The sequence below is a fragment of the Heterocephalus glaber genome, unplaced genomic scaffold (genome assembly GCF_053883595.1).
Source record: "Heterocephalus glaber isolate CG9 unplaced genomic scaffold, H.glaber_assembly_v1.0 deba00000331, whole genome shotgun sequence".
Lineage (NCBI taxonomy): Eukaryota > Metazoa > Chordata > Mammalia > Rodentia > Bathyergidae > Heterocephalus > Heterocephalus glaber.
Genome location: NW_028258142.1, coordinates 30,861,935 through 30,875,366, shown reverse-complemented (window position 1 = coordinate 30,875,366; position 13,432 = coordinate 30,861,935). Strand labels below are relative to the sequence as shown.

At 37.1% G+C, this 13,432-nt stretch overlaps 1 protein-coding gene across 5 annotated transcripts in view; it reads left to right on the top strand.

Annotated features, from left to right (window-relative positions):
- Me2 (malic enzyme 2) overlaps nucleotides 1-13,432 on the top strand; it is a 78,342-nt gene that overhangs the window by 31,535 nt on the left and 33,375 nt on the right. For all 5 annotated transcript variants that reach the window (XM_004855165.3, XM_004855166.4, XM_021236629.2 and 2 more), the window contains 4 exons: nucleotides 7,901-8,050; nucleotides 10,382-10,457; nucleotides 11,518-11,679; nucleotides 12,002-12,105. In XM_004855165.3, coding sequence (XP_004855222.1) covers nucleotides 7,901-8,050; nucleotides 10,382-10,457; nucleotides 11,518-11,679; nucleotides 12,002-12,105 — 492 coding nt within the window. The remainder of the gene's footprint in view (nucleotides 1-7,900; nucleotides 8,051-10,381; nucleotides 10,458-11,517; nucleotides 11,680-12,001; nucleotides 12,106-13,432) is intronic.

Below are 13,432 nucleotides of genomic sequence, written 5' to 3'. Positions count from 1 at the left end.
TATTATAAATCTGTGTTTATGCTGAAGATCAGTGCATTTCATATGTGAATGGAATATTGGAGATAAAGGATACATCCAATTTGCACCTGTTTACTCAAAAACTTTCATTGATCACCTACTTTGTGTGTTACACTCTGCTAACCACTGAGGATATAAATTGACTAATAGTTCTGGAGGCTGAGAATTCCAAGGGTGAGACACTGCATCTGGTGAGAGCCTTCTTGCTAGTGGGGACTGCAGAGGTTTGAGGGCATCATGTAGTGAGGGTTATTAGAAGAGATGATTTTTATAACAGAGCCCTCCTACTGATAACTAACCTACCCTCTTAATAACCCATTAATCAATGAGAAGATTAATTCATGTGTGAGAACAGAGCCATTATGACCCAGTTACCTCCTAAAGGCTCCATTTCCAAATGTAAGACCTGTGAGATTAAGTTTCTACCACACAAAATGAGGGGAACACATTCAGACTGTAGCAATAACCCAGTAGTGCACAGCACTGCCTTCCAGTAGTAGCTCATCAGCAGATAGTTATACTAGGGCTGTCATTGTATGATATACTACAGTGTAGACTATAGTGAGAAAAATGTGCAGGTAGGTTGTATTCTGAAAGCATGGGAAAGCCTGACATGAATCAGATAAAACTTCCTGAAGGAAATGATGCCTGAGCTGATGATTAAACAGTGTGCTGCAGGCAACAGTCAAAATGAGAAAGAAGGCTGACCATGGTGGGGTGCCGCATGCCTGTAATCCCAGCACTGGGGAGGCTGAGGCAGGGTTGTCATGAGTTCAAGGCCAGCCTGGGCTACATAGTGAGTTCAAGACCAGCCTGAACTACATAGGGAGACCCTGTCCCCCCAACAGAGAGAGAGAGAGAGACAGACAAGTATTCTAGGTGTAGGTAAAGGGAACAATCTGAATATAGGACGAAGATGTTTGTTGGAGTTGTTAGGTATAGAACATTTTGGTGACTGGTAAGAGTGGTTTCTTTGATGTGACAGAGCAAAAAGAAGGCTGCAATACATTGAAAAACAAATGGAAGGAGGGAAAATGTAAACTATTCTCAAGATGTTCAAGAGGAGGAAGAAAGATACTGAACATAAGTAAAGTTGGGATTGGGTTTAAGTGCTCCAGCCTAGGAGAAAGTTGAACATGGTAATAGTGTGGCATGGTCATAGCCCTATGAGAAAGGATAACTGCTAGAACAAGGCCCCAGAGAAGTGAAAAGGGTGAAGTGCAGAGGTAGAGAGGCTGCCTTGAATTAGAGATAAATACAGATAGTAGTAAGGAAACATACACTGGTGATAGGACAGAGGTTAAGAGATCTTATCGTACCTGATGTTCTGGACTTTCTTCCTTGCCTTCATATCTTCTGTTGATTCCTTTATGACACAGAGTGTGAAAGTTACAAGTAAGATTTAGAAAGCCCAAGGTGGAATAAAGTTGGAGAAGAGAGTGATAAATGTTAGGAAGAGCTGCTCAATTACGAGGTAAAGGTGAACAAGGTTGCTCAGGTTAAAGAGGTGAGAGCAGACCCAGAAGGCCTCCTGGTGTGATTTTGCTTGTATTGCTCCCATTTTGCACCTTGATGTTCTATTTCCACAGAAAAGAAGAAATATGAGGTTGATTCAGGTTGGTTGGGATTTGGTGAGCTGGTAAAGATGCTATATTAATTTATTCATCTGTTCATTCCAAGCTGTTATGTGCTAGGCATTGTTCTAAGCTGTACCACAAAAATGAAAAAACAGTCTTTCTTTCAGGGATTCACTATTTGGTGGAAAAGGCAGACACTGTGGAAGGGCAGTGCAGTGATAAAGGGATTGAAAGTCCTTAAATGGTTACAACAGTATTCAGAGTAAGAGAACTGATCATGGGATCTAGAATAGGAAGCAAAGAGGAGCCAGAAGGAAGCTGATAGAATATGAAAAAATGAAGTCATCAAAAAGCTAGAGATCACTTGAAGGGTTATGAAGTAAAGGCATAGATGGGGGCAAGATCATTGTGAGGAATACAGAAAAGTGACTAAAATGATGATAGAAGTGACAATATTAAGTAGGTCCAGTATTACGCAGAATCCTTTCGTCACTGTGTCAGTTACTTTTCTCTCATTGCTGAAAAAAAATGTCTGGCACCCAGAGTAGAGGGAAAAGGGTTTATTTGGCTTACAGTTCTTAGAGGTTTCAATCCATAGTCGTCAACTGGCTCCAAGACAGGGATAGCAAACAGACATCACAAAGGAGAAACAACATGGCGCACACAAGGTAGCAAAGGCAATAGGAAGGGTTTAACAGCATCTTTCTGCCCCTTTTATCTTATTCAGACTAGCAGTATTAGGACTGGGCCAAACTAATCACTCACATATAGTGGTTTTGTAATCACATGCCCTTAATCCCAGCATCACACATTCTAAATTCAACTACCTCTGAAAAAGAAAGTCCCGCCTCATCTTCATGAGGCCTTGGGGCGGGGGCATCTAAACACAAACCATAACAGTCACCAGCCCTTTTTTTGGTAATTTTTATTAGTACATATTTGCAGTACATAATGATTACATTCATTGGGGGGAATCAGTACATTTATATATGTACATAACATCTCAATTCTTTTTTTTGCTAGCATCAGATTTATTTTGTCTTTGTCAAGTTAATTATGATAAAAATAGATTAACCACCAGACTGTGACTAAAAAACACATGAAACAGTTATAAATTAAGGTACACATTCAGATACATTGATCAGGCTTGATTACGATAACCTTTTCCTCTCTTTTTCCCTATTGTTTTCTTTTGCACTTTATATATTAGGTTTTCCATAGACAAGGAACCATGCAATATTTAAACTTGTGTGTCTTACTTCACTTAACATTATGGTCTCAAGGTTCATCCATTTTCTTACAAATAACTCAAGTTTATCCTTCTTCCTTGCAGAATAATGCTCAACTGTATATAAAGGCCACATTTTCTTCATTCTTCTCTTATTTTCATACATGCTGTTTCCAAGATTCAACTATTATGAATCATGCTGCTATAAACATAGATATACATGTATCACTGTAATATGATATCTTTAACTCTGTCAGGAGGATACCTAGAAGGGAAATAGCTGGATCAAATGGAATTCCTCTTTCTGGTTTTTTGAGGAATCTCCATACTGATTTCCGTAGTGGTTGTACCAGTTTGCACTCCCACCAACAATGGATAAGTGCCCCCCACCCCACCCCTGCTTTGCCAGTATTTGTTATTGTTTGATTTCTTGGAGATACCTATTCTTCTGGAATGTAATAGAATGTCACCATTGTTGTAATTTGCATTTCTTGAATGGCCAGCAGTGTTGAACATTTTTTGATGTATTTATTGGCCATTTATACTGCTTCATCTGTGACCTGTCTGTTCATTTCAGATGCTCATTTTTTGATTGGATCTTTAAATTTGAAGGTTCTAATTTTTTTGAGTTCTTTATATATTCTAAATATTAGTTCTCTGTCTGAGGAGTAGCTGGCAAAAGTCTTTTCCCATTTTGTAGGTTGTCTTTCCACTCTGTTGGTGGTTTCCTTTGTTGTGCAGAAGGCTTTTAATTTGATGTGATCCTATTTGTTGATTCTTCATACTATTTCTTGTGCAATTGAGATTCTATTGAGAAAGTCCTTGGCAACACCTATGTCTTCAAGAGTCTTATTTTGTCTTCCAGAAGAGTAAATGTTTCTGTTTTAATATTTAGATCTTTGGTCCGTTTTGATTTTAGTTTAGTGCATGATTAGAGATATAGGTCTAAGTTCAATCCTGGGCTTGTGGATAGCCAGTTTTCCCAGCACCATTTGTTAAAGAGGTTATCTTTCCTCCAGCAGAAGTATTTGGCCCTTTGTAGTTGTGTCTGGAGTTGTTCTGCATCCTCTGTTCTGTCCCATTGATCCACTAGTCTTGTTTTTGGTTTTGTTTTTGTTTTGGGGGGGTTGTTTTGTTTTATTTTGCCAAATACCATACTGTTTTTAATCACTATAGCTTTTTAGTATAACCTGAAGTCTAGGATTATGATGCCTCTTGCCTTGCTCTTGTTGCCAAGAATGCTTTTGCTATTCTAGCTCTCTTCTGGTTCCATATAAATTTTAGGGTTGTTTTGTCTACTTCCTTGAAGAATGCTGTTGGTATTTTAATTGCGTTAAATCTGTATAACAGTTTTGGAATTATGGCCATTTTTAACTATCTTGGTTCTGGCTATCCAGGAGCAGATGGTATCTTTCCATTTTCTGATGTCCTCTTTGATCTCCTTTTTCAGAGTACTGTAATTTTCATTGTAGAGGTTGTTCACTTCCTATGTTAGGTTAATTCCTAAGTATTTTTCTTGATGTTATTGTGAAAGGTATTATTTCCCTAATTTTTCTGTTCATGAATTTATCATTGGTGTACAGGAATGCTATTAATATTCGAGTGTTGATTTTGTATTCTGCCACACTACTGAATTTGGTTATTCTAGGAGTCTTTTGGTGGAGTTTTTGGAATCTTCTATGTAGAAGATCATGACATCTGCAAGTAATAAGCTGACTTATTCCCTTCCTATCCATAAACCTTTTATTTCTTTCTATTGCCTAATTGTTCTAGCTAATGTTTCAAAAACTATATTGAATAGGAGCGATGATAGCAGATACGCTTATCTTGTTCCTGATTTTAGAGGGAAAGCTCTCAGCTTCTCTCCACTTAATATGATGTTGATTTGTCATAAATGTCTTTTATCAAACTGAGATAAAGGCCTTTTATAATTGTTTAATTCAAGTTTTTGATCATGATGAATGTTGGATTTTGTCAAAGGCTTTTTCTGCATCTGTTGGCTTTTGTCCTTGCTTCTGTTTATGTGTATATTACATTTATTGATCTGCATATGTGGAACATCTCTGCATCTCTGAAATGAATCCTCAGTAATGATGTATGATCTTTTTGATGATTTGCTACATCCATTTGCCAGTATCTTATTGAAGATTTTTGCATATATGTTCATTAAAGAGGTTGGCCTGTAGTTCTCTTTTTTTGGTTGGGTCCTTTTCTGGTTTTGGAATCAGGGTAATGCCTGCTTCCAGAAATGACTTTGCGAGTATTGCTCCCCTTTTAATTTCATTAAAGAGTTGGAGGCGTATTGGCATTAGATCTTCTCTAAATTTCTTATCCATCAGATCCTGAACTTTTCTTAGTTGGTAGTTTAATTACTTCTTCAATTTCATTGACTGATACTGTATATTTAGGATTTTTATATCTTCTAGGATATAAAGTTTTTTGTTTCTTAACATTCTTGCTGTCTCTTACAAAGCTCTTTTTCATCTCAGTAGCCTAGTTGTTTGGATACTTCCCTATAGTGAGGAGAAATCTGTCTCCTTTTAATTTTCTATATGTTGATGTCATTTCTGCCTCTACTAGCTATATAGTCAATATAATTCATTATCTAAATTGTTCATTTCTACTTATCAAATATTTGCCCACCAGTTGGAAGACATATACTTTGCTTGTTACTGGAAATATAGAAGTACAGGTGCCCTATAGTCTATGATGGGATTATGTCTCAGTAAACCTATCATAAATTGAAATTTCTAAAGTTGAAAAAGAATTTAATGTTCAGACCATTGAACATCGTCATAGCAACACAGTACACTGTAGAATATCAGTTATGACACTCTTGATTTTGTGGCTGATGGGACACTGTAGCTCACTGAAGCTGCCCAACATCAAAAGAATATTATTCTATATTATCATGGAAAAATATCAAAATTTGAGGTACAGGTAGCCCTCGGTATTCACAGGGGACTGATTTCAGGACACTGCCTTCTGGGGACACTAAAATCGGGTTTATTAATTATTTGCATATAATGCACACACATTTTCCCATTTACCAACAGCCTCCGCCTACAATGGTTCACTTTAGCATTTTTCAACTTTACGATGATGTGAAAGTGATATAAAATTGAATGCAGAAGACATAGTACAGTGTTATGTGACCTGAATACCTGAGTATCGGCTGTGTATGTGTGTATGGTGGGGAGGGGAAGGGAAACACCACCTGAACTGCGTTAGGAGACGTTTGTATAGGGCTAGGCCTGGACACAGGTGATCAGGCACAGGCTGCATCAGATGCAGTGCCTCCAAGTAAAGAAGTGTAATACATTTGAGGAAATAAAGAAGTAAATCAGTATGGAGGAGATGAGACTTGAAGGTAGGCAGAGGTCTTATTAACCACATTAGGAGCTTGAACCTTATTTTGCTGGCACATAGAAGCCATTTCAGGACAATAGAAATGATTCCGGTGTTTTTAAGAGGATGGATGCTGGGCATGGTGGCACATTCTTGTAATCCCAGCACTCTGGGAGGCTGAGGGAGGAGGATCACAAGTTGCCTAACCCAGCTAATTTACCAAGACTCGGTTTCAAAATAAAACAATTTTTTTAAAAGGCTGCGGATGTAGCTCAGGTGTGAAGATCCCGGGTTCACTCCCCAGTAATACCTCCCACCCCCCACCCCACCCCCACACACAGAAGAATGGATTAGATTGGATTGGATCAGGGAAGGAAAATTGTGTAAATAAAGACTAATTACTGTAAAAGGCTCTGGAATAGTCTAAGTAAAAAATGATGGTGTCTTGAATTGGGTACAGGTGAAAAGATGGATATAGTTGAAAGGTATTTACCAGGTAGACTCTAGTACTTGGTGATTTATTAGATTGGCATATGGGAGAATTGGAGAGGATGTCAAGAATGAACTCTCGGCTTTCCATTTGGTCAGATGATAGCAGAAGAAATAAGTTGGGAGGAATTTAGAGTCTGTTTTAGACATATTTAATTCAAGATGATTTCTGGCTTTCAAGCCAATATTTTCCTGGGCTTCAGACTTTATTAATATCATTATTATTTTTGGTTTTTTGACACAGTCTTGCTGTGTAACCCAGGCTAGCCTCAAACTCAAAATCCTGAGCCTCAGCCTCCTGAGTGCTGGCATTACAGGCCATGTGCCACCATTACCTGGCTCAAACTTTATTATTTAAGAGAAGTTATTTACATATATGCACGAAGCGACCATTGCCTCTTTTGTACTGTATGTTTAAAACCTTATTGGATTGTAAACTCTTGGGGAGGAGTGACTTCTTACATTCCTGGAATTTGGAAGTGTGCCTGGCACAGTTAGTGCTTAGTAAACATATGAATGAATTCCAATTCATTTTGCTTCTTTATTTCCATGTCAGTCTTCTTAAAGATCAGTTCTTATCTAAAAGAAAGGGCTACTTGATTTCCAGTGCTTTGTGCATAGCCTGACTCACAGTAAGGGATAGTAAACTTTAGTTGTTGCTTCTCTTGTTATTTTCTTCGTTGTTATCATTTAAGCACTGTATATTTATATTTTTGCTACTTTTTAGTTCTGGGTGTTAAACTAAGTGATGATTTAGGGTTTACAGTTTGGGAGGTTTTGTGGGTAGAGATAGAGGTGGGGAGGGCCCTTAGACTTTTAGGTTTAACTTTCAAAAGCCAAGGGTTTGGAATATAGCTGAGTGCCTGCCTCCCATAGGTGAAGCCCTGGGTTCAATTTCTCATACCCAAAAAGGAAAAAAGAGAAAATATTATGTATTGAAAAAATTCACTAATCAAAAATTTCCAAAGCCAAAAGTAATGTGATTCAATGACTGACTCAGTCGGACATTATTTACTGTGTCTAGTAGGGGATGGTGGCACACACCTGTAATCCCAGCATTCTGGGAGGCTGAGGCAGGAGGATCACAAGTTCAAACCTAGCTTGGGCAACTTAGCAAGAGCCTGTCTCAAATTAAATAAATTAAATAAATAAGGGGTTAAAGATATAGCTCAGTGCAAGGCACTGAATTTAATCTCTTGTACTGCAAAAACAAAACATTATTTTCTGTGCTTTATTTCAGATACATCTATATCATGGGAATACAAGAAAGAAATGAGAAACTGTTTTATAGAATACTACAAGATGATATTGAAAGCCTAATGCCAATTGTATACACACCGACAGTTGGTCTCGCTTGTTCCCAGTATGGACACATCTTTAGAAGACCTAAGTAAGGCCTATTTTTAAAAATATATAAGCAAATGATTATTGTGTTTAAAAAAAATCATTCCATAACACTTATTAAATTTCTGTATGTTACAATCTTATCCCAGCCATCTCACAAAAGCTTAATTTGGATTAAAAGAGATAATAAAAACCCAGCACAGGTTTTATAGCTTTTATTTTTGTAGGAATTGCATAATTCATTCCTTTCTTTAGTTTTTTGTGAATGTTAGAAAAATTGTGTGCTTTTTGTACCTTCCCCCGAAAAGGTCTTAATTCTGGTGGCAAATTCTCTGTAATTACCATTAAAGTTTTTGAGAATCTGCCTATTTAAGGGATTGATTCTTTCTCATTTGTCAGTTTTAATTTCTATTATTTGTTCTCCCTTTTAAATCTGCTTTCATGAATTTTAATTTCATATGGTTCTAGCATTTCCAGATTTTTTAATTTGAAAGAGTACTGAAATGGGCCATTATATAAGTCCTTGAATGAACCACATAATCCCTCCAAACGTGTTTTCTCATATATCCAATAGGAATAAAAGTACCTGTTAAAAAGCTGTTGAGCGCCTGCCCTGTAAGCACAAGGTCCTGAGTTCAATCCCCAGTACCGGGAAAAAAAAAAAGCTATTGAGAAGAAACTAATGTGATGGTTCTTTGTAAACTTACAAGCATTATAAACATGCTATTTTTACTTAAAGTATATTTTGTTTCTCTAACCTGTTAATTTTCTCAATCTTTGTATTTTCTCTGTGTCCATCTGACTTAACTGATACAAATGTAGAAATTCAGTCAAGGTGTGATAGCATTTATCTTCAGTCTTTCTTCATGTATTCTGGTGGCTCTGAAACTTTATGGGCATAAGAAGCACCTGTTGGACTTACTAAAAATGTGGACCCTGGCAGCTTTCATCTCCTTCCCGTCCCCAAGACTGATTGATGAAAGAGAGTTTGGTGGTCTGGATTTTAGTGATTGCGTTATAGGTATTCCCTGGAAGACACTGAGGAGCACTCTCTGTTCTAATCCATATCCTGCCTTCAATTAATGTATCTAAAAACCTTTCTATGTTATAATCCAGCTGTTCACCACTTTGGTAGTTTATTAGAATAGTATTTATCAACTCAGATTAAATAACAGAGGGAAACAAGCACACTGCTGCCTGAGCCCTACCCTTGGGATTCTGATTTGAGTACTCTTGTTTTGGGTTCAGGTGTGGGTGTTTCATAAAAGCTCCTGGTGTCCTTCTCATGTGCACCCTGAAATGAGAACTGACATGACATAGACAGAGCATGGCTTTGAGCGAGGGCAAAGAGTGCCCTGCATAGAAGACTACATAGGAGATTTTTTTGTCCTGTTTTGAATGTCAAAGATAGTCATTAAATCTTGTTTGGTTGATTAATCTTAACTCTCAGCTAATTAAATCAGAGTCTGTGGGGATGGAGCCTAGCTTTCTTTTTTTTTTTTTGGTACCAGGGATCAAACTTGGGTCCTTGTGCTTGCACAGCAGGCGGCAAAACCACTGAGCTAAATCCGCAGCTCGGGCCTAGCATTCTTAAAAGCTCATCAGATAATTATGTAGACATGGTTGAAAAATTGCTAGACTACACTGATTTGAGCTACTGTAGGAATACCAAAGTTAAGATAGCAGTGAAAAAGTTAAATGTAAAAATAAATTTGAAGGCAGTAGGAACCATCTCTGCTTGACCTGTTTTTGGAACTTACATTTCTTTTTTCTCTATTTCTCTCCTTCCCTTCCTTCCTGCTTCCCTTGCCATCTCAACCTATTTTAAAATCTGGATTGTTTCAATTAGATAACAGCATACTTTGCTTAACTTTTCATTAGCCATTCCACAGTGTATATATACTTCAAAAGAGCACACATTGTACATGAAAAGTACTTTGTCAACTTTTTACTTGATTTTAATGCTTTAAGTGTGTCATCCTTTGTGTGAATTCACTGTAATTTTCTTCCCTCCCTTCTTGCCTTCAAACGTCAAATTTTGAGTTTCAGTAGTTAACTTGCCTTATTATTAGTGGTTTATCTTTACATTGTTTTTTACTGGAAATATATTGTTTATTTGATGTGGATACATTTCTTCTTAAGAAAAATGATCACATCACTTAATAATCTTTGTTACCACTGCAATGTGAACGATGTAATTATGGTTTGAAGTAGTTGAAAATGTTTGAAAATAAACCAGTGTGACGTAACTAAATTTGCTTGGAAATTATACTGTGTCCAGATATTTGATTAAAATGCCTAAGCATTCCAGTTATGGACAAAAGATTAGAAACAAAAAACTGTCATGAAATGCAAAGGTGTTTTTGTTCTGTTGCAGGGGATTATTTATTTCAATCTCAGACAGAGGTCATGTTAGATCAATTGTGGATAACTGGCCAGAAAATCATGTTAAGGTACTTGATAGCACAACCCTCCTTTTCACAATGTTTTCTCTTTCCTTATAAGTTACCTCTAAATTGCCAAGAACAATTTTTCATTGTTGCTCTGATTTATTTTACATTTCTATACATGCAGATATAGTGCTTTGTGTCTGAGGAGATGGTAATTGTGATAGTTGTAAATGGGTTATAGCATAACACAGACTTGACTCTGAGAAAGAGAATGGAGTTGGTACACGAGGTGAGTGAGCCCTCTTCACTGCCAGTGCTGCTCCATTGTCCTGCCTTTGTCCTTTTTTGTTTCACTAATGACATTCTAAGTGGGAAAATACATTAATATGTTATAGAGACTTATTCTGGAGGGTATTGAAGAGGATTGGTTATGCCTTTCAAACTAAGATAGATTTAGATCCTTAGCAAGTTTAAAACTCTCAAAAAATAGTTTTAACTTTAGCAAATATAGTATAAACGTTTGTCAGTGTGACTAGCTTCCATACATAGAATATAATAACTTATTTCAAGTGTTTTGGTAGGCTTTTTTATTTATTATAGGCAGTCTTATTTGTACAGTTTTTTTCTTAAGGCAATTTCTCCATCAGAATTTTGTTCACTTTTTCTGTAGTCTTTCGCAAAGGTACATGCCTTTAATCCTAGTTACTTGGAGGCTGAGACAGGAGAATCACAAGCTCAAGGCCAGCCTGGGCAAGATCCTGTCTCAAAATGAAAAAAAGGCTTGGGATGTAGCTCAATATTCCTGGGTTTAATCCTCAGTACTGTAAAAAATAAAATAAAATAATCAGATTGGTCCTTCAGTCAGACAGAAGCGTTATGTTTCCAAACCTAAGTCAGGGAAATTAAATGTAGGTAATTCTCCTTTTAATATATTTTAATAGGCTAAAATTCTAGATTATGTATGTTTCAATGAATTACAATGGAAGTCAGCTGAGAATTCTAATTATTTCTAAAAGTGAAAATATATGAAGAGAATCAATGTTGTTTTGAATATATTTCTTTAGTGCCACATTTTGGGCAACTTTTAATGTGTGTTTTTGTATGTTTGTTTTTTGTAATTAAGGCCGTTGTGGTGACTGATGGGGAGAGAATTCTGGGTCTTGGAGATTTGGGTGTCTACGGAATGGGAATCCCAGTAGGAAAACTTTGTTTATATACAGCTTGTGCAGGAATACGGCCTGATAGATGCCTACCTGTCTGTATTGATGTTGGAACTGACAATCAAGTGAGTAATATTTTTTCTTCTTGAGCTTCCTCCTACACTTAAAAAGAGAAACAAAAAAGAGGAGGTCTTGGGCTGGGGATGTAACGCAGTGGTAGAACCCTTGTCTATCAAGCCCAAGGCTCTGGCTGCAGTCTCCAGCACAACAAAAAAAGAAAGAAGGGAAAATCTTGTAATTGGATGTTGATCTTTTTCTTAAACTGCACGTTTAATATTTATACAAATAATAGTTAACTAAGCCTATTAAAAGTTTCTTAAACTACTATAATTTTTGTTTTATATGTTTAAATTAGTAATGTAATAAAAGATTTTACCTTTTTTATAGGCACTCTTAAAAGATCCATTTTACATGGGCTCGTATCAGAAAAGAGATCGCTCACAACTTTATGATGATCTGATTGATGAGTTTATGAAAGCAATTACTGACAGGTATCTTTAAAAGTTTAAGTACATGGAAGTACCTTTAATTGGTGGGGGAGGGCATAGTTCTGTTTAATTTTTTGTAAAGATAAGCAGGAGTAGATTAAATTTTGGAAACATGCTGATGCAAGGTGGTAGCCTTGCTCTCCCTTGTTGTTTTGAGTTACCTGACATCTGAAGTGAAGTCTGCATTTACCTCACCCCAACCCTCACTGCGTAGTCCTCCTTTGAACCCTTGACTGCCAGGCTGACCACTATGTCACTAAATGAAACTGTTCTGCAGCTTTTATCCTCTTCCTTTATCACTTCTTTGTAATATCTGGCCAGGTTTTCCAACTCCTGTGTACTTGAAACTTTCTCTTGAGTACTAAAAGACTCTTCATTTTCACAGGTTCTTCTTGCTGTCTTTCATTAAGTGTTGATGACTACATGGCCTTCTTCTCTTTGAGCCATGCAAACAGTGGTTCGTGTGTGTGTGTGCATTTTCCTGTTTTTGGAATCAGACATAGGGCCTCATGCACACTAGCCAAGTGATCTACCCCTGAGCTACACCCAAAACCCTTAGTGTATTTTTTAATTGACACACGTTTATGGTGAACTCTGACTTTCATGCATGTGACTCCTAAACCCATCCCTGTACTCCTGCATTTGTAACAGCTAGAATCTTCCATTGGGATATTCTGTTGCTGCTTCATATTCATGTTTCAAACAGAAATTCTTCCTTTTCCAAATAGCCTTTCTTCTGTAGTCCCAACCACTATCAATGATAGGAATAGCCACCCTATTGCCAAACCTTTGATCTTGGTGTTACCTTTAACTTTTATTCATCAGCCACCCATGCAGTCTGAGAGATTATGTCTCTTCTGTTACCACAGTCTTATTCTCTCCTTATCTCTCTTCTGGATTTCTCTAAACCTTCTCCCAATTTCTCTTCAGTTCTTCTTCATTTTGACACCATATCAGTCTTCTAAAACTGTGCACTTCATTATGTCATTCTTTTGCTTGACATCTCTAAATAGTTTTCAGTTGCCACAAGGTACACCCCAAACTCTATCTTCATGATTCAGCTCTGGCCTACCTTTTTAATTACTGGCACATGAAAATACTAAAAAATTCTTTTTCAGAGGTATTTTAGCTTCTTTCTTATTGCTGGAACAAAATATCTGATACCCACAAATTAAAGGAGAAAAGGTTTACTTTGGCTCACAGTTTATACAGGTATCAGTCTATAGTTGGCTGGTTCCAAGGCAGGACAGGCATGGCAGAGGCGAAAGAGTTCATGGAATGGCAGGCAAGAAGCCTGCCAAGGGATCAAGGAGGATGAGAAATGTATTGC